The 23,779-nt window shown below is 39.5% G+C and overlaps 1 protein-coding gene across 2 annotated transcripts; it reads left to right on the top strand.

Annotated features, from left to right (window-relative positions):
• The first annotated feature begins 3,470 nt into the window (after nucleotides 1-3,470).
• LOC117399625 (antigen WC1.1-like) lies at nucleotides 3,471-23,077 on the top strand. 2 transcript variants are annotated; one of them, XM_059023029.1, is made up of 17 exons: nucleotides 3,471-3,636; nucleotides 4,428-4,739; nucleotides 6,285-6,611; nucleotides 8,235-8,546; nucleotides 9,623-9,934; nucleotides 13,316-13,630; nucleotides 14,411-14,725; nucleotides 14,925-15,239; nucleotides 16,612-16,665; nucleotides 16,928-17,239; nucleotides 17,747-17,884; nucleotides 18,396-18,476; nucleotides 19,148-19,279; nucleotides 20,376-20,507; nucleotides 20,778-20,909; nucleotides 21,438-21,494; nucleotides 22,073-23,077. In XM_059023029.1, the coding sequence occupies exons 2-17, from the start codon at nucleotides 4,715-4,717 to the stop codon at nucleotides 22,078-22,080; spliced, it is 2,967 nt and encodes a 988-aa protein (XP_058879012.1). In that variant the 5' UTR covers nucleotides 3,471-3,636; nucleotides 4,428-4,714; the 3' UTR covers nucleotides 22,081-23,077. The 2 variants fall into 2 exon arrangements, with proteins under 2 accessions (XP_058879012.1, XP_058879013.1); XM_059023030.1 differs by lacking the exon at nucleotides 6,285-6,611.
• Nucleotides 23,078-23,779: the final 702 nt, after the last annotated feature.

A 23,779-nucleotide genomic window follows, 5' to 3' on the forward strand; every position in this document is an offset into this window, starting at 1 on the left:
AGTTTATCCAGTCTCAGCCCAGAATTACTGGGTGTGGTAGCCTTTCCGCCACCTCAACTACTAGGTGACATTTTATTGGTCCTACCGGTAAATATACTTTTACAGTGGGGTATGTCGGCGTATCTCCATGGATACAGGAGATAGCCACCTGACCTTGACACACCACCCAAGAGAGCTGGCCGAATTAAGGGCTGCTCACACCCTGTCCACTAATGCATGGGTTTTCACATTCCCTAAAACCACATAAACAATACAAGGCCCCTCCCGACCATTTTCCCCTCGCTTACCTGCTTCTGATACCCAATATCAAGCTGCCACGTCACATTCCATTGCAGATGGGCATAACCTGGCCTGGTGTCCCGGCTGGTGATATCTAAAACAGGTAGGGGGAAGGAGGGGAGCAGAGATTAAATATCTGTCCCATTGCTGGTAGGGCAACGGGGCAGGGGCAGCAACTCATGGAGGGGAGGCAAGGTTGCCCATTGGGGTCGACGGTCTAGGAGGTCTCGGTCCCGGTCCTGGTGATGGTGGAGTGGAGAGAGGAGGTGGTGCTTGGCTGCTCCGTTGTGTTGGAGCGGTGAGTAGGCCGGCCTGTGAGGAAACCAGAGAGTCTTCAAATCCTCTGCTAGTTTCACAGTATCTTCCAGGTTGTCTGGGTTGTGGCGCCGTATCCATGCCTGGGTTTCGGCGCCGACCACATGGCAAAACTACACTACCACCATAGCCTCGCCCATCTCCAAGCTCTTTTTCTGGGTGGGGTTAAGACAGTGCACCATGTGGTCACACAAATTCTGCGCGACAACCCTGGGGCGTGTATCCAGGGATCTCCAGTACTCCCAGAGCCGTACTCGGTGTGCTTCCCCCGTGATGTTCAGATGGCTTGCTTTACCGGGTCGTTCTGGGGCGGCTTCAGCGTCCGTCGTGGCCTGGTAGGCTGCTTGAGCCTCCCCAAGCAGGCAGGGTCCCAGCTGGCTTGCCCAGAATTCCTTGGGCCATGACGTGGTGGTAGCCAGCCGCTCAAAGGCGACCAGGTAAGCTTCCGGGTCATCTTCCGCCTTCATCTTTTGTGCCCTTGCCTTTGGGGTCGTCGTCATGGGTCCTGCTGGTACATTGGACGGTATCGCCAGCCCGACCCTCTCGATCAGCGCCATATACCGTTCTTCTATCCGTCTTTCCTCGACCTCCCCTCTGCTGTCCAGCGCCTCCAGCAGCGCAGCTAGTGAAGTGTGATCCATCCCACTCTGACACCACATGTGCAGGTGCAGGAAAGATGCAGTGATCAATAACAGACAGGCAACAATAATCCAGGTGCAAGTTTATTTTATTTATAATCCAAAGTCTGATGACAAATGGTAAATAATAATGAATGGTAGTACACAAGGCTGTGTACTACTTAGTTTAACCCACGGCTTCAGTCCCGAAACAATAAACACAGTCTTTAATACACCCACAATATACAAACACGGTCACCAGTCCAAAGTAGTGCTTGTGGTACAAGTACAATTTATCGTGAAACAAAGTGCAGTGTTTGGGTTTTGTGCTGGCCTGTAGCAACAGCTCCGGATCGTCTTAGGCGTCAATAACAAACAAGTATAATTAGACACGACAAAAAAAAACAAAACTCATGATTCACAATACGGTACTCCTTCCGGTTAGCGTTAACCATAACAAAGGAACAGATCATGTCGCTACGTCCCCTTTTATACTGTCAATCATGACCCCTTGGTTAACGATTGCAACCGCTCCTCCAATCCACGGCTGCCACATCGTTTCCCTTCTGGGTCGATGATTTAGTGTAGCGTAGCTCCATCCCCTTTCTAGATGACCGACATCCGCCTAACCTTGGGAATTAATTGTCTGGCCATCCAGTCCAGGGTACTCTGTACTCTTTACACAGCGCCCTCACAGGTTGGGAGGGAGATTTATCACCAAGAATCATTATGTCTCTGTCACAGTCTTATTTACTTCTTATGGTCATAAATTGACACATTTGCAAACTGGATCATTTGCTTCGTTGGTTTGAAGCTGGTGCTGTTTTTAACAGCATGGTCAGAATTACCTTCATAATGTCTGTAGACAGTTCATTTTTTACGTCTGTTTTTACAAGGTTCATCTGAGAAAAAATTGTTCTAATTCTGCAGTACTGTGTGGCAAAGCCAACATATTAATGGCAAACTTGGCAAGTGTAGGAAAACATGGCTCTCCGCTAGGTGTAGACAAGAGCCTAGTTTTGTGCCAGTTTTCATCAGCTGCCAGATCACGTCTAAGATCCGTCAAGTCAGTCACTTGTTACTGCATAAATTCCATCTAGGCTATCCAGCATATTTCCACATTATAACAATCTGTGGTAAAAGCATTGCAAGCTGGACGATGTCTCCTGAGCTCGCTGTGCTTTGGCTACATGGTTGAAGACAGCGTATACTAATTTCAGCACAGTATTGTTAATTGGCATTCTTCTTTTGATACTTTTCATTTCCATCACATCGCAGTTTAAAGTGGCTTACATCTTTCTCAATCACCAACACAGCAAAGGCAGTGAGCTTTCCTTGCTTTACTGTTGATGGGAGGTGTTTTTTGACACGCTTTGTTAAAGAAAATGCTCGTTCTCCAGGGTTGGGGGTAAGGTTTTCGACGGTTCGGGCCTTCCAGCACCGATTTGTAAAAATATTTCTAAGTCTCCCTTTGCCGCTTGCATTCTACTTCTTCCTGTTTCTTGTGTTTATGCTTTGCTGCCCCCAAAAGAGAAATAGTTTTCTGTATTCAAGCAAAATCAAACTGACTGACCTGGAATTTACTTGTGTCACCACGCGAAAGTGAGCAGGAGTAAGTTCCAGGTCAGCCAGTTTGATTTTGTGTGAACACGTGAGATACACTGCCTTGGTTTAAATGTCAGTGAGTGTTCTTCCAGTTTGTGCGCAATTCTGTATCTGTTTACAAAAAAAAACAACTTTTGTTTTGGGCTTGTTAGGGCTAGTTTGCCTGTGTATTATTCTAGCCCTGCTGGTAAGCCCCCTTTATGAATAGGGCCCTATATATTTTTTTGGATCCACCTTTGTTTAGATCAGTGGTGTGCAAACTGGGGGGCGCGCCCCCCTGGGGGGCCGTGGAGAGTCACTAAAGGGGGCGTGACTATGACTAAAGGTGCATTTCTGTAAATAAAAAAAAGCTAAAATCATAAATGTTAACAAACACTTTCTTAAAAGTCGGAGTGTAAGTGCAGCTCTGCAACATACAATGCCAACTCAAATGTGTCAATGGGCATGGGCTTGCATGTTAAAAGAGCACACCGGACGCGAGCAAAAATAATTAAAACTATTGATTTAAACTGAGTAATGCACAACGCAAGCGAAGCAAGATGCATGAATGAAGCGAGCAAATATAGAAATACATTTGTTTTATTTGTATTTTGCTACGCGCTGTTCGTGTCGCAATGGACCAATCAGAAATAAGGTCAAAGGTACTGTCTTACTCACACAGAGATTACCACAGAAATAAAAAAAAAAATCGACATCAATGAGAATTTAATCATTAAAGTCGAAAAATATAATGTTCTTTATGATGCCAGTGTCCGTTGTTAAAGACAATAAAAAGAAGGACGCACATATCAAGAAATAGCAGAACAATTGGAAATTGATGGTATGTCTATCTCTCTTTATTTCACCTTAATTTTATTCAAAGTGACGGGGAGCGCCATGCACTGGTTTCGTATTTCTGTAAAATGATGCTTCTTTGTTTTAATAATGTTGACCAATAATAATAATAATCACATTAGCTCTTTCACAAGCCGGTGGTATTCCCTAAACTGTTTCCTTTTTAGTGTGTGGTGTTCCCATGTTCTTCTGTGTTTTATTTATTTTATTTAATCCACAAAAGGAGCAAAAGGAGACAGTCTTTTCTTTTCATGACTAGCTACATTTTTTGTACTCGTGCTGTATTCGTGTCGTTCGCTTCGCTCCCGATGTGTGTATTTTGTGAAAACCTAAGATTTAATTGCTGAATGATAAAGAGTTCAGTTACATGTATTTTTTCACAAATTTATTTGTTAGAAATGTTAGCTAAATGTTGACTTGCCAAGTGTAAAAAAAATATTTAAATTCACTGATTTATTTGTTAGAAATAAATCAGTGAACCAGGTTTAACATGTCAAAATGTTCACCCGGAGTGTAAAAAAGAAAAAATAAATAAATAAATTCTAGACTGATATTAAATGTTGATTTTCTGATACGCGTATGTATTTAGCTAAATCTGGATTTTTTTGTGGTTAAGGAAAAAATACGCAAAAAAAACTGTTAAAATATAAAGTTATGGTCTAACGTTTTAATATGGGGGGGCGCAACAAAATGTATGCTAAAAAGGGGGGTGGCATTTAAAAACTTTGAGCAACACTGGTTTAGATCAATTGAATAACCCCCCTTGTGTTTATACAGGAACAAAGAAAATACGATTGGTGACTGTTTACAATACCTGTGGTGGCAGAGTGGAGCTCTATTACAGAGGCCAATGGGGAGCAGTTTGCTGGAATGACTTTGGAACAAATGAAGCTCATGTGGCCTGCAGACAAGCTGGGTGTGGAGAAGCAGAATCATATTCTAGATTTTATAGCTATATTGATGACGTTCCCATTTGGCTGGACAGAGTTCACTGCACTGGGAACGAGACAAATCTCTGGGACTGTCCTTCAGACACTTGGGGCCACCATGAGTGTGATCTCAGAATGCAAGCGGCTGTTGTATGCAAAGGTATGTGATTTCAGAGTGCAACATAGTTGTTAATAGCAGGTATTGCATTTAGGCCAAAAATCTGGTTTCCTAAAGAAAAAAAAAATATTGATTGTAAATAAAAGGAGGCAGTTGCTGTTTAATCAACTTATAATAGATAATAGATAATATATGTATTTATTTATAACGAGAGTAACAAAAACATGTTTTGTTGAGTCTTTCTTTTTTAAATAAAATGATGTATATGTCGCCACTCTGTTGGTTCTGCAGGACTGTGTCTCGTTGATTCTGCATGTATGCAAAGTAAACAAGAGCATTGCTTAGAAAAAATTGCTAAAAGATTATTAAATAGGCATACACATCACAAATGCTGAGGCTGGCAACACCTATCTCTCTCTGGTAGATATATCGAAGTGTATCCTGGTTTAGACAAAGCTATCGTTTGGTAACTTGGCATGTTACAAATGTAACCTGGTTTCAAGTCTTGTTTTGTGTTTGTTACGACCTTTGTCACCCCTACATATGGTAGTGGAAGTGCTATAGCGAAAGAGAGCGTGCATGTGAGATCAGATTGTTTTACTGTTACGTATTCTGCCATAATCTCCCTCGCTCTTCTCACCATATCTTCTGCATATGTCTGAATGCTCATGAGTAGAGGCAGTACAAATCTGCGGGAAAATATGCAAACATTTTAAATAGATATCTGCGGAGTGTTCTGCATAGCATCTTATGTGTTTAATATTTGCATTAATAATGGCTTATAAAAATGTAAATCAAGTATCTTATCAAACAATTATTATTTCCAATTTAATATAAAGCATTTTTGTCAGTAAAATCACATGAGACTTCTTATTGGGCCACATTTTCAAAGCCTCTAGTCTTTAATTCTCCTACTTTTTGAAGGAGACAAAACATCTGTTAATTTAACAAAACTAGAACTGAACAACTAAGATATATTTTATAGGTCACTTTAGCAGTCTGTTTATGGTAATTATGATAACGATGCAGCTGCAGAATATGCTGGATATGTGGAAGACTGTGAATTCTGCAGGAGCCTGCAAATTCTTCCATTTCCACTTCCGTTATCTGCAGATTTGGAATGCCTCTACTCATGAGGTGATCAAACATTTCACCCAGAGGCACACAAATTTGATTGGTGGCGGCCATGTTGGGAGCTTTAATGCATGTGTCATGTCTGAGTGGAAAGGAACAGTTTACAGCAATTCCTCGATTTATCTAGGATTTGCACTTTGATGTGAGCTGCTCTGAGGACGTTCTTTTGAAATGCAGTTGCAAGCCAAAGTGCCGTCTTCAAAGCTGCTCAAGTGAACTTGTTAATGAGGCCACACTCTGAACATTTAACCAACTCATGAGGGCAAACGGGGGAAAAAAAAAAAATTTATAAAAAAATTAAGCAAGATGCCAAAACCACGTCACAAAACAAAGTCTGGTTGCGCTTGTTTTGGCACCTTAATTATACACGAACAACATGTGCTAGTGTTAGTGCTTTGCATTATCATGATTGTGTCCTTAAAGCATTCATAATTGAAACCATTTGTGTTACAGGTGCTCTTCATTTGTCATTGGCTGATGGAGGAAGCCCATGTGCTGGACGACTGGAACTTGCTAGTAGTATAGCAAAGGGTTCATTTCATGATGATGCTATTGATTCCAATGTGGCTCAAGTTCTGTGTTGGCAACTGGACTGTGGATCAGCTGTATCAGTGAAAACAGGAGCCTACTTTGGAGAAACAATTGGCCCTTTCTGGATTGTTCCTGTGCATTGCAATGGGAATGAATCTTTCATCTGGCAGTGCAATTCAGATCTTAGTTTTTCTATAGATTCCGTGAACTATCCCCAGAAAAGTAAATTTGTTGGAGTTGTGTGTTCTGGTAATTGTCATAGTTTTTTCATTATTATTATTTATATACTGAAGAGGCAGAACAAGGTTTTCAGAATTAGGCTAGGCTAGTAATTCCAAAGTGAGATGTTGGCACCTAAATTAATTCCTAAGTATGGTTCCTGGTTTTGATGCTTATTTTATGTCACTTTGGTGGTTGTTTTATCTACTACACAATGCTACACAAGCACAATAAACATTTTCACATCAGTTTTAATAATCAGTGTGAAAACAGATAACTTCCAAACTAACTTCAAAATGATTATTATTGTAAATATATAATGGATAACATTTTATTGTTGCAGTTTCTCTTAGTGACTGTTTGAAAAATATGATAATTGTCTAGATCTCCATTTTTAGTTAATTTTGAAATACATGTAGGTTGTAGAGGGTTCACAGTCAACATCCCAAAACCAGGTAATCTCTGACCTAAGTGAATTCTGATGTAAATTACCTGATCCAGAAGAAGGTCCTTACATCCAGGTTCCAGTCAACTCGTCCCAAAATCTGTCAAATTGGATGGAAATCAACTGAGAAATCAGAGGTAAGTCCGGTCAGACTATTGATGAATAATAATCACAATCAGCTTCAGAATTTCACTAGCCTTTACAAAGCCAGCAAGCAAATTAAAAGTGAAATAATAATAATAAGAAGAAGAAGAATGAGACATCCTCTGTCTGAGTTTTTATTTTTTATAAATAACAACTAGATTTCCGTATGCTTCCGTAATATTTGCAATTTTGGATTCATTCCTAGTGTTACCGCAGAGGAATGGTAAAAGGCTATTCAAGAAATTACTTGTCAGAATTATGACATTTGTCATTTGCTGTATTTTGTCCATAAACCAATTTAAATTTCATAGCTACCACAAGAGTTATTCAGCCCCATGTTGTTAAGGTATGAACTGGAGCTGTGGTAGCATCAGTAAAGTCTTTAAAATTTCACAAACATGAATATAAACTACAAAAATAAACATTACATTTTACATTGAGACTTAACATGTGAAATCTAGTAAATAACCAAGCAGACAATTTGTCCACACATACCTGTGATTCAATATGAAGTGGCATTAGGCACTGAAGCGAAAAGAAAAATGCCAATGCAACACAACATATATCCATTTGTTTCACTCTGAATTTGCTTGCTGGCTTGGTAAAGTAAAGGCTAGTGAAATTCTGATGCTGATTGTGATTATTATTCATCAATAGTCTGACCGGACTTACCTCTGATGTCTCAGTAATCCGAGTTGATTTCCATCCAATTTGACAGATTTTGGGACAGGTTGACTGAATCCGGATGTAAGGACCCTCTTCTGGATCAGGTAATTCCCTGATCCAGTAAGTCTTTTTTCATCTGCACTTTTTTTGCCATTTTAAAACATCATAACAAATGCAAGACATTTTCTAATAGCTTTCTTTTATTTTACTGAATTGTTGCTATATGTAATCTGTTTAAACATGATAAATAAATGAAGGGATGCCGATTCAGTGTTTAAAGTATTCCATTAGGACGTCATGCGAATTAACAAGAAATGTCAATTCACTTTTCTGAATCTGAAATAATGATAATTAGTCTTAAATAGTATTATATTTAATACCTGTACTTGTATTAAAAGATCACAGAGCTCCAAGACTGGTGGATGGGGAGGATTCCTGCTCTGGTCGGGTGGAGGTGCAGTTTGGAGAAACCTGGGGGACCCTTTGTGATACACACTGGGATATGCACGATGCCAGTGTGGTCTGTAAACAGCTGCAGTGTGGAGTTGCAGTAGCTACCCCTGGAGGGGCTCACTTTGGTGAAGGAAAGGGTCCAATGTGGGAGGAACAGTTTGACTGTTGGGGCAATGAGTCCATTCTGTTTGACTGCCCTGTGTCAAGGAAGGATCACAGCTGCACTCACGGGAGCCACGCTGCTGTCACCTGCTCTGGTAGGGGAAGTAAAAGAAAGAATAAGAATACTTATTGATTTATTAGTGTGTCTTTATATACTGCTGAAAATTCTAGCACCTGCTGCAGAACTGGTGACCAGCTAAGAGTATGGAACTGAAACAAATACCGTATTACTTCGAATTAACGTCGCTCACGAATTAACGCCTCACTCAGATATCAGCTATTTAAAAGACACCACCCTCGAATAAACGCCGCTCTCAATAAAGAAACGTAAAAGTATTTTTTTTTTTACCCCTGCTCAAAAAATAAAAATATAAACGCGCAACTCCTATGTACATGACACCCCCGAAGAGACTGCAACCTCAATCCAGCAGTTGTTTTGTTTTTTATTCAATTGGAATTTTACTCAGTCCTGTACAATTATATTAAAAAAAAACAAGAAAAAAAAAACTTGCTTACTATCTATGAGAAGATTTAGTTTCGGTTTCTCTTACAGAGAGTCCTCCCCTGACCTCCCACCTAATAGGCTCTCATTAACTGTCAGTAAATGTACTGTATTCAAGCCCCAAAAACACACATGAGTATAGTGCTGCAGATCGGAGCCTCTCATGGCGCAGTTTCTAAAATATTGCAGCGTTTGTAAAGCATAGTATTATTAATAAAGGCCGCCCTCGTATAATCGCTGCCCTCCTTTAAGGGCCGTAGTCATTTTGATCAATTTAAAATAAATGCAGCGGCGCCAAATTGAAGTAATATGGTATTTGCTTATACAAGTTTACCACAGTATTTTTGCAGTTTTACTAAGTTTGCCTTCTATATGCTATGCTTTACCATGCTTTCACTATGCTTTATTACACTGCTGTGTTGTTACTATGGTAATCTTTATAAGGGTTGACTGGGTTCCTACTGAAAATCCAGCTTGCAGCAATGATATTGATTTATTGCAGACAACAACAACATTTTCATTTTCTTGAGTCAAATCCGTATGTGATTCTAGACAGTTCAGATAACAGTATATATGAGATATCAATTGTGCATGATGTTTTCTTTGAATTGTTTCAGTAAACAACTGTTAGAATACTATAATGATAAACATGTTTTCGAATGATTGCAGGAAAGGATGGGCCCCAGTTAGTGGGTGGGGGCAGCAGGTGTTCAGGCCGAGTAGAGATATTACATGGAGGCCTCTTGGGTGCTGTATGTGATGAGTACCTGGATCTGCAAGATGCTGATGTGATCTGCAGACACCTTCACTGTGGTGCTGCCACTTCCACACCTAAAGGATTTCACTTTGGAGAAGGGACTGGCCGAGCCTGGAAAGACAGCTTTCACTGCAGAGGGAACGAATCACGCCTGGGGGACTGCATGGTGTCCTGGGACCAACGGGTGTGTGGCCATGGGAGTGATGCCAGCATCATCTGCGCAGGTAAGACAAGCTGGCTTCAGTGGGTACAGGACAAGCTAAAAAAGCATTATATTCTTGACTAAGACCATGTGGTATGGCTGAGGCCCTGCTGATGTATATAGCATGATTTGTATTGTGTTTGTTTTCCTTTCACTTGTTTTTGTAAATACTTTTTGAAAACTTAAAAAGGAGCCAGACGCTCTGCAGGGACTTGCTTGCCAGCTGTGTGTGTTGACAGGGAATGGCAGCCAGGGGTTGGGCGGCTGCAGATCCCTGACCGGCCGGTGGACGTGTCTTGGCAGAGCATTTCATGATAAAAGGCAGCAGCTGACACACCTTGAGGCTGATGAGCCAGGACTGACAGTACCGTGGAAACGGCTTCCACGGAACTAAGTTCTTGAGTATTGATCATCGCGTGTGAAACTGGGGTCTTTAGTAATACAACAGAGTAGGAAAATAGTTTCCTGCAAGAGTATATTGAAGGTAAGACAGGATGGGCAGGATTTTGCCCATCCTGTTCTGGCAGAAATTGATATGTAGCATTGATTTTGGCATTTTCAAGCAGTCGTTATGCCTATTTCTTTATTAGATAATCGTGCTAATGTGATTTCCGAATCAATTATTATTTGGAGGCTTAACTGACAGCCCTAGTCTGTATAGGGCATTTTGTCAACCTCGGATTCTGCGGGAGGAAGTACCCCCACATGGGAAGTTGTTGGCTTCCTATGTGGGGGTAATTAGTATTGTTATTAGCGTTATTAGCAGCGTTTTTGTTTTCATTGTTAAAAAAAAAAAAAAGTTTTTATCTCTGAGGGTATAGTACACAAGAGCGTAAAGGGTTAATGAAAAACACAGTTTAGGTCATTTGTTTGTGATTTATTCGTCATATGTTAACATTTTATAGCAATTACAGGTTTGAAAACATTATTATTATTTTTTTCAAAATGTGTCTTACTGCACACCCGGTAGCAGGTTATTCCACTTATAAAATGGCTATGTTTATTTTCTAAACTTTAAATTAGGTTTTATGCAATGTATCCTTCTGCCAGTGCAAAATAGTTCCTATTCTTTGTCTTTAGAAGCTACAAATTTGCTGGAAAAATGTATTACTGCTGAGTACATTTTTGCAATTTGAAAAACTATAACTGCTTATTTTCATGTTTTATACACTTTGGTAAGTAAAGCTGACGTTTGAAATCACTGTTTCCCTCTTACAGTAATCATACTCGTACTTTTATTTGACTCAGAATCTACTGGACAGTCAGCAAGGCATGAGTGATGCAGAATGTCACATCAATCATATCAGTCAACCTGAACAAAACTGTTGACTGCATTATAATTAGGGGTCTACTTAAATCGCGGTAAATTTACGTATTTTTCACGGGTATGTTGCGGAATAAAATTAGGATTTTGCGGACATTTCGCGGACCTGTTTAAACATTAAATAAACCTAAGTAGACAGTATTTCAGAACACTATAAAGCCTAAAAATAGTGCTACTTGCTTCCTTACTAAAACATAGTGCTGGCATTTGTTAAAGGCGAGTATGCAGCATCCCCCTACAGTTGACTTGCCCATACATTGAGACTGCATGTTCTGCATCCACTGAATTGGTTGGAAGTTAAGGCAAAGCTTTGCCAAGTTATACAGATGTGGAAATCGATTAGAAACAGTCCCAAAACTTGGTTACCCAAGGGCATCTGGCATACTTTAATAAGGTCAATGTATGCAGTACTTTCGTTGTCATGTTATTTGTCTCATCCAATAATTTATTTTATTAGTACCGAGTCAAAACAAAGAAGACGTGGCTATTCAGGTCTAAAATTCAAAATGTAAGCAGCAGGTTGAAGCGAGGTGGCTGTGCTGGATCATTTTAGTACTGATTTAACTTGCAGACAGGAATACTTTTTGTCTCGGCTGACTTTCCAGTTTGGTTTCTGAAAGCTGTTTATTTTACGTTCTGTTTCTGTAGTAGCCTTTTGTTTAATGTTTGATTCTGAAGCTAAATAGCGATCGATCGTATTTTCTCCAAATACACATTAAGATATGGAAAACAATTACCTCAGTCTGCATGAACAGTTCCTTTGGGAAATATCTTGAAATGATCATCAGCCGAAATATACCTTGCTTTTTTTGTCGTCCATTTCTACTATTTTCCCTCCAATGCTGAAAACTAGATTTTAGCAACCTAAATCAAAACAATGCAGCACCAACTTTGTCCCGCCCCCTCCTGCACAGTACAGATCACATAAAAGCAGTAAAGACGCACTGATAGACTGATTAAAACTTTGTCATTTGAATAGTAAACAAGAATGTTAACTGCTTTGGATAATTTATTTTGTAATTGTTACTTGTGGACGTTTTTTTTTGTTTGTTTGTTTTTTGCTTAAGTGCAATGCACACGGGACGGCGAAGGAATAAAAAAGGGCTATCTACAAAAGGAAGACACGTAGTTTGCGTCGCTTGTATTGTGCAGTAGTTCATTTAAACAAGGTTTCTTTTTTTCCCTCTCCGTACTTGTTTGTATTCATTGGCCCCTAAGAGGTGAATTTCGCGAAATCGCGATTTAGGCAGGTCCCTAATTATAATACACAACAGTGATGTCTGTAATTACTGCAGTGCATTTCACTTTTTATACCATATTCTTGAAATTTTGTTGTTCTTGTTTTTTGTCATACATTGTCCCTTTGTTGTTGAGATCCAACACAACCAATCTCCAGCCCGATTTTAGATCCAGCAGTCCAGCAGGATTTGGTACTTCAACCCGGGGCTTCAGCCTCAGCCGAGGAGATGGAGATTTTGAGAATTTAAAGAAAATTGATTGATCTTCAGAGGTGATTTGTCCCTAGCCGTGCATGGTCATGTGATCATGTCCAGCCATTCACAGTGTTTAATTTATCCAAGCCATTTTATAATTGTACATATTTTCATGCTAACGTTCACACTGAATGTCGTCACACTGAATGTCGCCACACTTCTCACAGTGTTACAGATAGTGTTTATGCGCTACTCTAGTGCCACTAAGTACCACTTAAGAAAAAAATCTGATTTTCAGGTTTTTTGCTATGCATCGAAAATTGAAGTAGCTAATTCCATGGGTTTTTTTTTTTCCTGTGATGTCGAAATTTCGTTTTTCTGGAGGGAAACTAAATACCGGACTCCACATCCCACAGGATCAAGCTGATAAGATTTGTCTCTTTGAAGAAATTCATGGAACCATAGTTTGACTACACACTTCCTATAGCGTGATAAATTTGTGCAGTATAAACATGAACACGCTGCTTCATATTCTTGTGACAAAGGAGAAAGAATTCAGAGATTCTAAGCTTTTTTTCTACTCATGCCATGCTATACAGACTCCCCAAAAAATAATCAAGATGTGTATATTCATTTGTTTTTCCAGAGGAAGACTGGCTGTTAAGGCTACGTGGTGGAGAAAGCCGCTGTGATGGGAGCGTGGAGGTGTTCTTGAACAGCACGTGGGGAAGAGTTTCAGACACTGAATGGGATTTACAGGATGCCAGTGTTGTCTGCAGACATTTAAACTGTGGCCTTGCAATAGAAGCATACAACCCCTCTAAATATGCTCCTGGGAATGGCCCTGTCCTTCTATCACAGATTGAATGTAAAGGAAATGAATCTTCACTGCAAGGCTGCCACTTTTCTCAATCTAACGAATCAGCAAACTCCAGTGTTAGCGTAGGGGTTCTGTGTACAGGTGAATGTTTATTTTGAATTCAATAATACAAAAAAAAAATCAATATGAAACGTATTGAATAAAAAAATGCGACACCACTTAAAAAAAGACTATGGGCCTGTGACAGGATAGCCGCAGGATAGAAACAAAATACTTTTATTTACCAAAACACAAAATAAAAAGGCACAAGGGCCAAACAAAAGGTACAAACACAAAACAAAGGTTTCCAAAGAAAACACCAATTTTGGATAAACCAAAAAAAACACCCAAATTCTCACCTCAAACACTTACTCCACTCTCCAAACACTCTCCAACTCACTGCCCACACACTCCTCCTTTTATACAGATGCCAATTGGGCAAGTCGCACCTCATTAGCTCCAGGCACATTTCAAACATTCCACACCCAAACTCGTTAACTCACAGAATCACACACCAAACTCACCCTCACTCACTACACCCTGCCACAGGGCCATATTTTGATACACACAAAAACAACATCATCACCACCAAAATCCCTCTGGTGAACATGATATTGACACCTCGAATGATTGACCAACAGAGCAGGCACAAACACTCTCACTTCACAGGGTAAAGGATTTCCCACCTTATCCCCATAACCAGGCACTAACAAACTGTTAATACCCTGTTGTTGTTAATGTCTTTCCCTGTGATCAAAATCGGGCCCTATGTTTTTGCTGTATTACAGTAACTAGAGAAGACCTCTGTATTGTACATTGTTCACTGGTGGAATAGGTATACATTTTGCTTAAATCCTGATTTGTACTGCACGTGTTTGACAGAGCACCTCCAGGTGAGATTGGCAGGCAGTGGCAGCCAGTGTGCAGGAAGAGTGGAAATGTACCACAGGGGCTCCTGGGGGACAGTCTGTGATGGTTCCTGGGACTTACCCGATGCTGACGTTGCATGCAGGCAGCTTGGGTGTGGACCTGCAGTACAAGCCCCTGTCTCTGCTGCTTTTGGGGAAGGCTCTGGGCCAGTCTGGCTGAACGATGTCAAGTGCCTGGGAAACGAATCAGCTCTGTGGGAGTGTCCTTCAGCAAAACGGGGAGAACAGAATTGCAGACACAAGAAAGATGCTGGGGTTGTGTGCTCAGGTAAATTAAATACACATATAAAAGTGTGGATACATTGCAGATTCAGAAACTGAGCAACAGAAAAGTGTGTCAATCCTTCTAGTATGTTCACATTTATGCTGTTATCACTGGTTTGAATTCCATTATCCTTATGTTTCTGTTACAGGTACAAATCGTGTGCTAGTACACAGCCAATGAAAACTCTTTTTTAATGTTTCAGAGTTTAAGGATCTTCGCCTAGTCAGTGCTGAGTTTGACTGTGCTGGGAGACTGGAGATATTCTACAATGGAACCTGGGGAAGTGTCTGCTCCAATAAAATGAGTTCCACCACTGTAAACATGATCTGTCAGCAACTGGGATGTGGAGGCAAAGGCACACTGCAGTACATTAACCAGTTTGGAGCAGGCTCTGGTCCTAAATGGCTTGATGAAGTGGACTGTCATGGGTTTGAGTCTGTCCTGTGGCAGTGCTCCTCATTGCCATGGGGACAGAATACATGCCAGGACTCTGAAGTTGCTGGAATTGAGTGTTTAGGTGAGAAGTCACGTGTGAGTGTACAGTGGGAGTCATGGTATTTACTCCGGCCAAGTTAGAATGGAGAGTGGAGGATGACTGCTGTGACTACCTATAAAGTACTGAACTTTATTGGAAAATATAGGGTGTTACTGCAGATATCCCAGCGTAGGTGTGCAGAAAACCCATTACTTGGATAACGTCACCAGAAGTGGACGAGGCTAAAACCGTAAAAATGCATAATTAAAATGTTTTATTGTGCAAGATGCATAAGTGGTATGTAGATACACATATCTTCTGAATAACTGCCTTTAAGAAATGTTTTCCTTGTTTACAAAATGATTAAGTTTCAATCAATAATAGTCTGACAGTGTTGTTTAATATAGAAACTGTCTTGATCAAACTGAATAAAATGCATAATTTGTCACCTTTTTTTATCCTTTTGATATGAAATTTTTTTTTTCACTTTCCTTAGTTACCTTATAAATGTGATTTCTACAGTGAATTGTGGGATTGAAGTCTTAGGCATTAAACCCGATAAAGAAATATATATCCCAGTTTCTACAGCAGTAGCTTATATTAGGTTTAAAGAAAGGTCACATTTACATGATAAATCAGATGTATTTGCAAGTTTTGCAACATATTTTCATTGTAAGTTTACAGCCTTGGTACAGCAGTACAGTAAACATGTCAGCACCCCAGATGAGAGGAAAATGTGTTTCCAATCGACTGTTAAAACACACAATAAAGAAGTTAATTCCCATTGATTGGTAGTCAATAATAAATGTGAGGGAAATGAAGCATTTCTGGTTTTGAAATCAACACATTAATAAATAGGTGTGTTTTGACTTATTTAATAGCTGTCGACAAATACTTCCAAAGGCAGGTTAAGATGCACTGATGAAGGCTTGATTGCCACAACGCGTTTGTTTGTTATGTTTCTGCCATTATATATTTTTTTCTTTAATTAAAAAAGTTATTTTATAAGGAGTGCTGGCTTCTTTCTACTTTTTTTAAGTTTATTAGGATGCATGTGATGCATTTACTAGTTAAATGGGGAATTCAGTTGTACATTGTGAACGTTCTATCTGATCTCCCTTACACAGAATCACACTTCACTGACTGCCAACCTGCAGCTGATGCTCCCTCTTTCCTCCTGGATTGGCTCTCTATCTTTATAAGAGAGTTTGACAGTCACCACAGTTTTGAAATCAGGAGCTGATTTATTGCTTTTGTTATTGAAAAAAATTTGCTCTGAATGTAATAGGATTTTTAATTACTAATCTTACTTGAAAAAATAACTCGTTACGAGTACTTGTTTGTACTCGTTTCTCAGCATGACTCAAGTAATCTATTGGGAACTCAGTGTTTATTATTTTTTCTTTTTTTGCAGGACACACTAGGAAGCCTGCTGTTACAACTATTTCCAAAGAAAGAGTCTGTGCAGGTAAATATTGTGTCTCTGAATTCAACTTGTTCTAAGAATTAATATTAATCCTCTGTATGATGATGTACGGGTTTTGCTTAATATTACTAGTTTATGAAGTGAGAGAAAACTTTGATTAAAATAGTCAATTAATATTATACCTTATATTTAGCTGTTTTTTAAACCAAATACTAGTTAATAACTCTACGTTTTTAAAATACATTACATGATGTGTAACCCTCCATAGACCCAAACTGACCCATCGTTTGTCTTGTAATTGCAGAAGGGCAGGTGAGGCTGGTAGGAGCAGACAGCCCGTGCTCTGGCAGAGTTGAGCTGTGTTACAGTGGGTCCTGGGGTACAGTGTGTGATGATTCCTGGGATCTCAATGATGCCCACGTGGTCTGCACACAGCTGCTCTGTGGCTCTGCAGTAACTGCTACCCAGGAAGCCCGTTTCGGAGAAGGCAATGGGACGATCTGGCTGGATGATGTGAACTGCAGGGGCACAGAAATGTTTCTGTTGGGCTGTCGCTCCTCTACACCGGGGCTTCATAACTGTGAACACAATGAAGATGCTGGTGTAATCTGCTCTGGTACAGAAAGACACTTTTCACACTTTGACAGTTCCCCAAAAATGTGGCAAAAGCATTTCTTATGAGACACACAAATAATGACTTTACAGTTAGCATGGTTGTTTTATATATATTTTTAAATACCGTATGCAGGGCGGGGGGCTGGGGGCAGTGGAAACTATTTGTACAAAGGAGCTTTTCTACTTAAATCCATAAAACTAACTGCTGCAGAAATGTTCAGTAAACTGTCTTCCCACTAGAGCCAATAGAGCTGTTTAAAAACCCCTTTAAAAACTGTGTTGTGTGCACTACTCCCAAAAGTACAGAGTTTCTAAACCAGGTCTTGCAAGCCACAACACAATTTATCTATGCCAGGTTACGTTTACCTTTGTGCGTGAAGTATTTCAGTATAAGCTGTGTTTGGGGCCTGCCCTGTTGAGTTCCGGGATAGTCTTAATTGTGCTTAATTAAGCGGTGCACTCTTCTCAAAGGCCCTGTCTAAGCCCTCCTGTGACCCTGTCCTTTCAGGAGCAGTGCAGTCTTCCGAAGCCCAGCCGGCTGGGTGGCTCCAGGCTTTCATTGTCACCTGCCTGATTCTGGGGATTCCTCTGTGTGCAGTGTCAGCCGCTCTCCTCATCACAACATGCAGATACAGGAAACGCAAAGGTAGGGCTGAGTATTTAAGACAGCATTGGATCTGTCAACATGTACATCTCAAGGGTGGGCCCTCTGGAGGGGCAGCAATACAGTGGAAGTGTTTATTTAATAAAGCTCTAAATGCCTGTCATTGAATTATAGGCTGAGGCTGAGATTGGTGGGCGTGTAATTAATCTCCTCTTAGCAACTAATGGGTTAACAATACTGACATGAGCATAAGAGCTGTACTTAGCTCTCGACTACAGAGCATGTTCTTTAGTTGAATGGTAAGGCGTTCATTTTGAACAGTGAGGTTTGAGATTTGTGTCCAGCCCTTGCCTTTCATTACAGGAAAGCACCATGATTGCTGCCCTAATTGATCCCTCCTCTCAATCCTATTTAAACCTCAGGTTAAACTACTTGTTGCTGACACAATCACATGTGCTGCCTAACATGACAAGTAAACTGCAATGCTACTGTATTTAAGTAGGTCCTCAGGCCCCCAATTAAAATTTATAATAAGAAAATATTCATTCCCCAGGCCCTGGATCCAGTGAAGGCTATGACCCTGTTTATGAAGAAATTGACCAGAGATTACACATGAAAAGATTGGGTCACTCAGGTAGGTATAAAGGAAGGTTCCTGTGAACTGCATTAAGATTTGTTAGCCGTTTACTTTTAGTTTTATTTTGAGGATCGATATTCATTACCATATTGGGCATTCTTCGAGTAATGAAATAGTAAATTAGGAGGTGAAGTGGTCAGGCCAGATAGTTCCTTAGCTATCCAAGACTGACCAGAACAAAGCATGCAATTTGACTAATATGGAGAACTGAGAATACAATCACGTGCTGTACACAGAGTTGAGTGTCAGTTCTATACAGCAGTTCCTATAAGCAAGGTCCCCAAGCACTCAATAACTAATAAACTGTGTAATGTTATACCGTACACAACAGCACTCACATCAGTCTGTGCTCTATCCCATTAGAAAAAAATGAAAATATGTATTTTGTTTTTGCATGAAATCAGGGAGTGGTGAGGGGACAGAATGGTTATCTAGCCATGTTGTTGGTCTTTTAACACCCAACTTGACAACATTTTGAGATCAATCATCTACTAGGAATCGGACGATCGCTGATGGCTAGAATGGCTTCCCCTTGTTTGTAAATTTGCTTATTTTCCTGTGCTCTGAGGTTCCTGAATATATATATATATATATATATATATATATATATATATATATATATATTTTTCAGACAGTCTTCTTTTCTTTCTGTGTTTACTGTTTTATAGCTGAACTTCCTGAATCTAGGTGTGAGGATGTTGGCAGTGACACAGAGGAAGTTGAGGATGTTCCGCAAGAGAAAGCTGCTGAATATGATGATATTGAAGAGAATGACTACGTCAGTGAAACAGAGGACAGTGGTAAGGTGCTCTGTGACACTTGGCAGCTGGACACACAGCATATAATCTACACTGTTTAACACTAAAACTACCAAGGCGGTCAATTTGACCGTTTGCAGTTTTTAAATTGAATTTACTCCGCCTGTCTGGCAGATATGAGCCTGTCCGTTTATGACCTTTCCTAAATATATGTATTAATTATCCTGACAAAGTATGAGGCATGGGGATGCAAAAATGAGGGAGATATAATACCTTCATACTCCAGACTAGTCAAATTGACTGCTACATAGAAAACAATCGTATTTTGCTTATACAGTACAGTATTCTATTTTTTTATTTGTATTTATCAGTCAGTATTGCGCTGGCGATGTATTGAACTGTGATTAAATCAGTCTGCAGCCGTTACATGAATGGCTTCTTGTAATCTAAGGTGTCTATTGCAATTCAATCAGCCTTTTGTAGCGTCTACTGTCTGTCATGTGAGCAGGTATCTCCTGTGATCTATTTTTAGATTCACTCAGGTTACTATATATGTCAGAAGTTACCCAAAGGAATTCAGTCTTCAACAATTACACTGGAGAAAGTGAAAACGAGTCGTCAAAGACCTAAGACTGCTAAAGAATGCTTAGAGTTACTACAGAATTTATCTGAAAGTGAATCAGGAGATGAAAAAGTTGTTGCCACTTACAGTGATGAAACTGCCACTGGTGGTAAGGACAGTGCCAGTGAAGTGCCAGGACCAAGTGTACAAAGAAATCGCCCCAGGGAACACCTGGACACAGAACCGGACTCGCAAAGGGACGCAGAAGAGGACATGAAAGAAGACATGCTCCTGTGGCATCCCCTGCACCTGTACCAGCCGCTTCACCTGTGTCAGCCCCTGCGCCGCACGGCAATTGGCAAAAGAGAAGGAAAAAAGCCTGGTTGGAACTGTAAATAAACAAAGGAGAGAACCTTTGAGATCAATCATCTACTAGGAACTGGACGATCGCTGATGGCTAGAATGACTTCCTCTCTCTCATTTGTAAATTTGCTTATGTTCCTGTGTTCTGAGGTTCATGAATATATATATTTTTTCAGTCTTCTTTCCTCTCTGAGTTTGTTTACTGTTTTATAGCTGAACTTCCCGAATCCAGGTGTGAGGATGTTGGCAGTGACACAGAGAAAGTTGAAGATGTTCCACAGGAGAAAGATGCTGAATATGATGATATTGAAGAGAATGACTATGTCAATGAAACGGAGGACAGTGGTAAGGTACTCTGTGACATTTGGCAGCTGGACACACAGGATATAATCTATACTATTTAACCCAATACGTTGTAGTAGAACATTAATACTGTGTGTTCTCCAGTTGAAGCTTTGTTTTCTGATGGCACTTCAGTGGGTTCATATTCTCTGTGTAGACATAGCCTGCATGTTTGGCAAAACCAGAGACAATAGGCTTACCTACATAAAGCAGTGCTGCTGTGTTTGTGTAAATGCTGTTAAAGGAATGTTTGTGTTGCTTACCGGTTTGTAGCTGAGCTTCCTGACGCTGGCTATGACGATGTCGGCCATGACACACACACAGCTCGGGATGGCCAGTTAGACCCTGATGCTGATTACGATGATATTGAAGAGAATGACTACATAAATCTATTCGAGAACAGCGGTAAGTCTTATCTACTTGACATAGGGTAATAAACAATGACGAACAGTGTTTGCTTTTCTGAAATGTGGATGAATGTTGTTATCTGATGTTGTCCCCTAGTTTATTTGGTTTCAGTTCTGATTTTGGTGCTCAATGTTTTACAGGTGGGGGTGAGTATAATGATGTTGAGGGAAGCACACGCCAGAACTACGCTGCCAACACAGGAAAATTAATACAGAGCCCTGTCAGGACAGTCTATTTCATTGTAATAACTGCAGCAGTGACATAAATACATGTACAATATGTAGTTCAGCATTTAAGTTTAATTATAACAATATTTAATTAATCAAATTAAACACTCATACACTGAAAAGCACTAAAATATAGTAAATCAAAATGACAAAAAAAATTATATATTATATAATTTGTCTGTAAAGGTTTCTTTGTTTGTTATATTCTTCTTAGTTTAACTTGGTGGTAATGTTCAGTATTGTCTGAAGATGTGTGCTTCTCTCACTGTTAAAGTCTGACTCTTTGAATGTCTTCCAGCTGGCTCTTTATATGATGATACTGGAATTTATCTTGAGCAGGAGACTCTAGTCAGAGGTGGGTTTTTGCATTGCATGTATGAAAAAATTATGCGTACAGTATAAAGAAGGGCAGCAGTGTGGAGTAGTGGTTAGGGCTCTGGTCACCTGACCGGAGGGTCGTGGGTTCCTTCCCAGGTGGGGGACACTGCTGCTGTACTCTTGAGCAAGGTACCTTACCTAGATTGCTCCAGTAAAAACCCAACTGTATATATGTAAAAATAATGTGTAAAAAATTATGTAATTGTATGTAAAAATAATGTGATATCTTGTAACAATAGTAAGTCTCCCTGGATAAGGGTGTCTGCTAAGAAATAAATAATAATAATAATAATAATAATAATAATAATAATAATAATAATAATAATAATAAAAAGAAGGCTAACCGGACAACATAGCTCTGGCCAGAGGGTAATACACTTAGGAGAAGGTGAATATGCTTCCAAATGTCTTCTAAATCACTCAATGTGGAAGTGAATTAGAACTGAAGGACACGAGTGTATCTTGCTGCTGCATGAAATGTTTATTTTTTCTGTATTTTAATTCCAAGCCTTTAAATATTCTAACTAAAGTCTCTTTGTCGTTGTTTTCTTGTAGGGAATTGAAGGAAGCAGCAGACAGAAGTACTCCATGGCCTTTCTAATAGAGTTTGCTTGAGCTGTAACGCATGCGAGCTAGTCAGCACTTCACACACTGCGCTCGGACTTCCCTTCAGACTCGCAGCTTTTACAATATTTATCATTTTTACTGTGGAGACAGTTGAAGAATGTGCACTTTGTGACTGTCTTCACATTGTGTTCTGAATGTTCTGAAGGATGGAATGTATTATCTTTGGAGGCTATATATAGGTTTTCTACACCAAAATCAAATTAACTTTACCAGTCATAATTGTATTTGGACCATAAGCCTTTCTATTGCCTTCATAACTAAAGTTATGAAATATTGTTTACTTCACCAGACTGAAGTGCAATTGTAGATGAGTTCTTTCTTTTATTAAAGTCCCTTCATTGGCAGGCAAGCACTACTGAGATTTATTGCAATCTAAGTGAAGCTGGTGTGAGTCGATCATTGGGGGGTAAGCTGTTGCATTTCGAACCCTAGAAAGGTCATTATATAGAACTATTAATATGTAATCAACACCTTATTGGTAACTCCATTTGTTTATAAATCAAAGAACCCACACCAATTCACCAGTTCAATCCAGTCCTGCATTGCTGTGCTTTAGCTGCGCTGTTGATGAAGTGTTGTTATTAGTTTGTATTATATTGCTTTGAAGAATGTATACCTTAATTCCCAGTCATGTTGTTGATCCTGAATCACTTGGATCCTTTAAGACCAGTCTGACAAAGTCTTAAAGGATCCAGGTGTTTAAGGTTTGTTGTACTATAACCCTTAAACACCTGGAAGAGAATATTAATTTAATGGAGATGTAACCTATAGTACCAACCCTAAACAGAGTTCAAACTGTATTAGTTTAATGTGTCGAAACATATGCTTAATGATTGTCACTTTGATACATGTAACTTTTAAATCCATATATTTTGGATTATGTTGCTTTAAATGCTTTAAAATGTACTGCCATTTTTTATGAGTAATAAAATTTTAATACTGAAGAACATTTAGTAGCTTTTTGTATATGTTTCTGTTTGCGTCTTGAATGTGTTTTTTGCGATTCCAAAATGAAAAACTGCTACATACTGTAGATGTAAGTTAAAAAGATGCAGTCTTAATTAGTTCCGATTGGTTGGTTAAACTAAGCACTGGATTTCACCAGCAGGGGGCCCTCTCCATTGGGTTTCCAGACCATTTGTATGAAGCACTGAGCTTTAAGCCAAACTGCTTTCCTGACTTGTGTCTGGATTTTTGACTGATTCATTTACAACAAACATTTGTTGTACTTCATTGTCCCCTGTGAGGGTTTACTATAATTTGCATTTCAGAAGAGTTTTCTGATGTTGTGTGCAAATGCATTACACAATGGCAATCATTTATTTACTGATCTCTAGAGGCAGGCCCAAGTTCTCTAACTGTATGTGGATTTCTCAAAGGTCACTTGTGAGCTAACCGTATCAATGAAGTTTATTTTAATAATCATATAATACATTTTTTTCCTGTAATTTTGTATTATTGATTGTAAAAATGCAAGACATTGTATTGTATTTAAATATACATTAGTTATACCTAGTTACGGTATTCCAGTAACTGTAGGAGGTTGTTTCTGTTTTGTATATTTAAACTTACGCTTGTATATATTGACAATTCCTGCCATATGCTTAAAAAATAAGAGATTAAATTCAAGGTCTT

Source organism: Acipenser ruthenus, chromosome 4 (assembly GCF_902713425.1).
Source record: "Acipenser ruthenus chromosome 4, fAciRut3.2 maternal haplotype, whole genome shotgun sequence".
Taxonomy (NCBI): domain Eukaryota; kingdom Metazoa; phylum Chordata; class Actinopteri; order Acipenseriformes; family Acipenseridae; genus Acipenser; species Acipenser ruthenus.

Coding starts and splice junctions, on each gene's coding strand:
- LOC117399625 (XM_059023029.1), top strand. CDS start 4,715: ATGCAAGCGGCTGTTGTATGCAAAG. Junction 6,612..8,234: donor TGTTGGAGTTGTGTGTTCTG/GTAATTGTCATA, acceptor TTGTATTAAAAG/ATCACAGAGCTCCAAGACTG. Junction 20,910..21,437: donor AAATCTATTCGAGAACAGCG/GTAAGTCTTATC, acceptor AATGTCTTCCAG/CTGGCTCTTTATATGATGAT.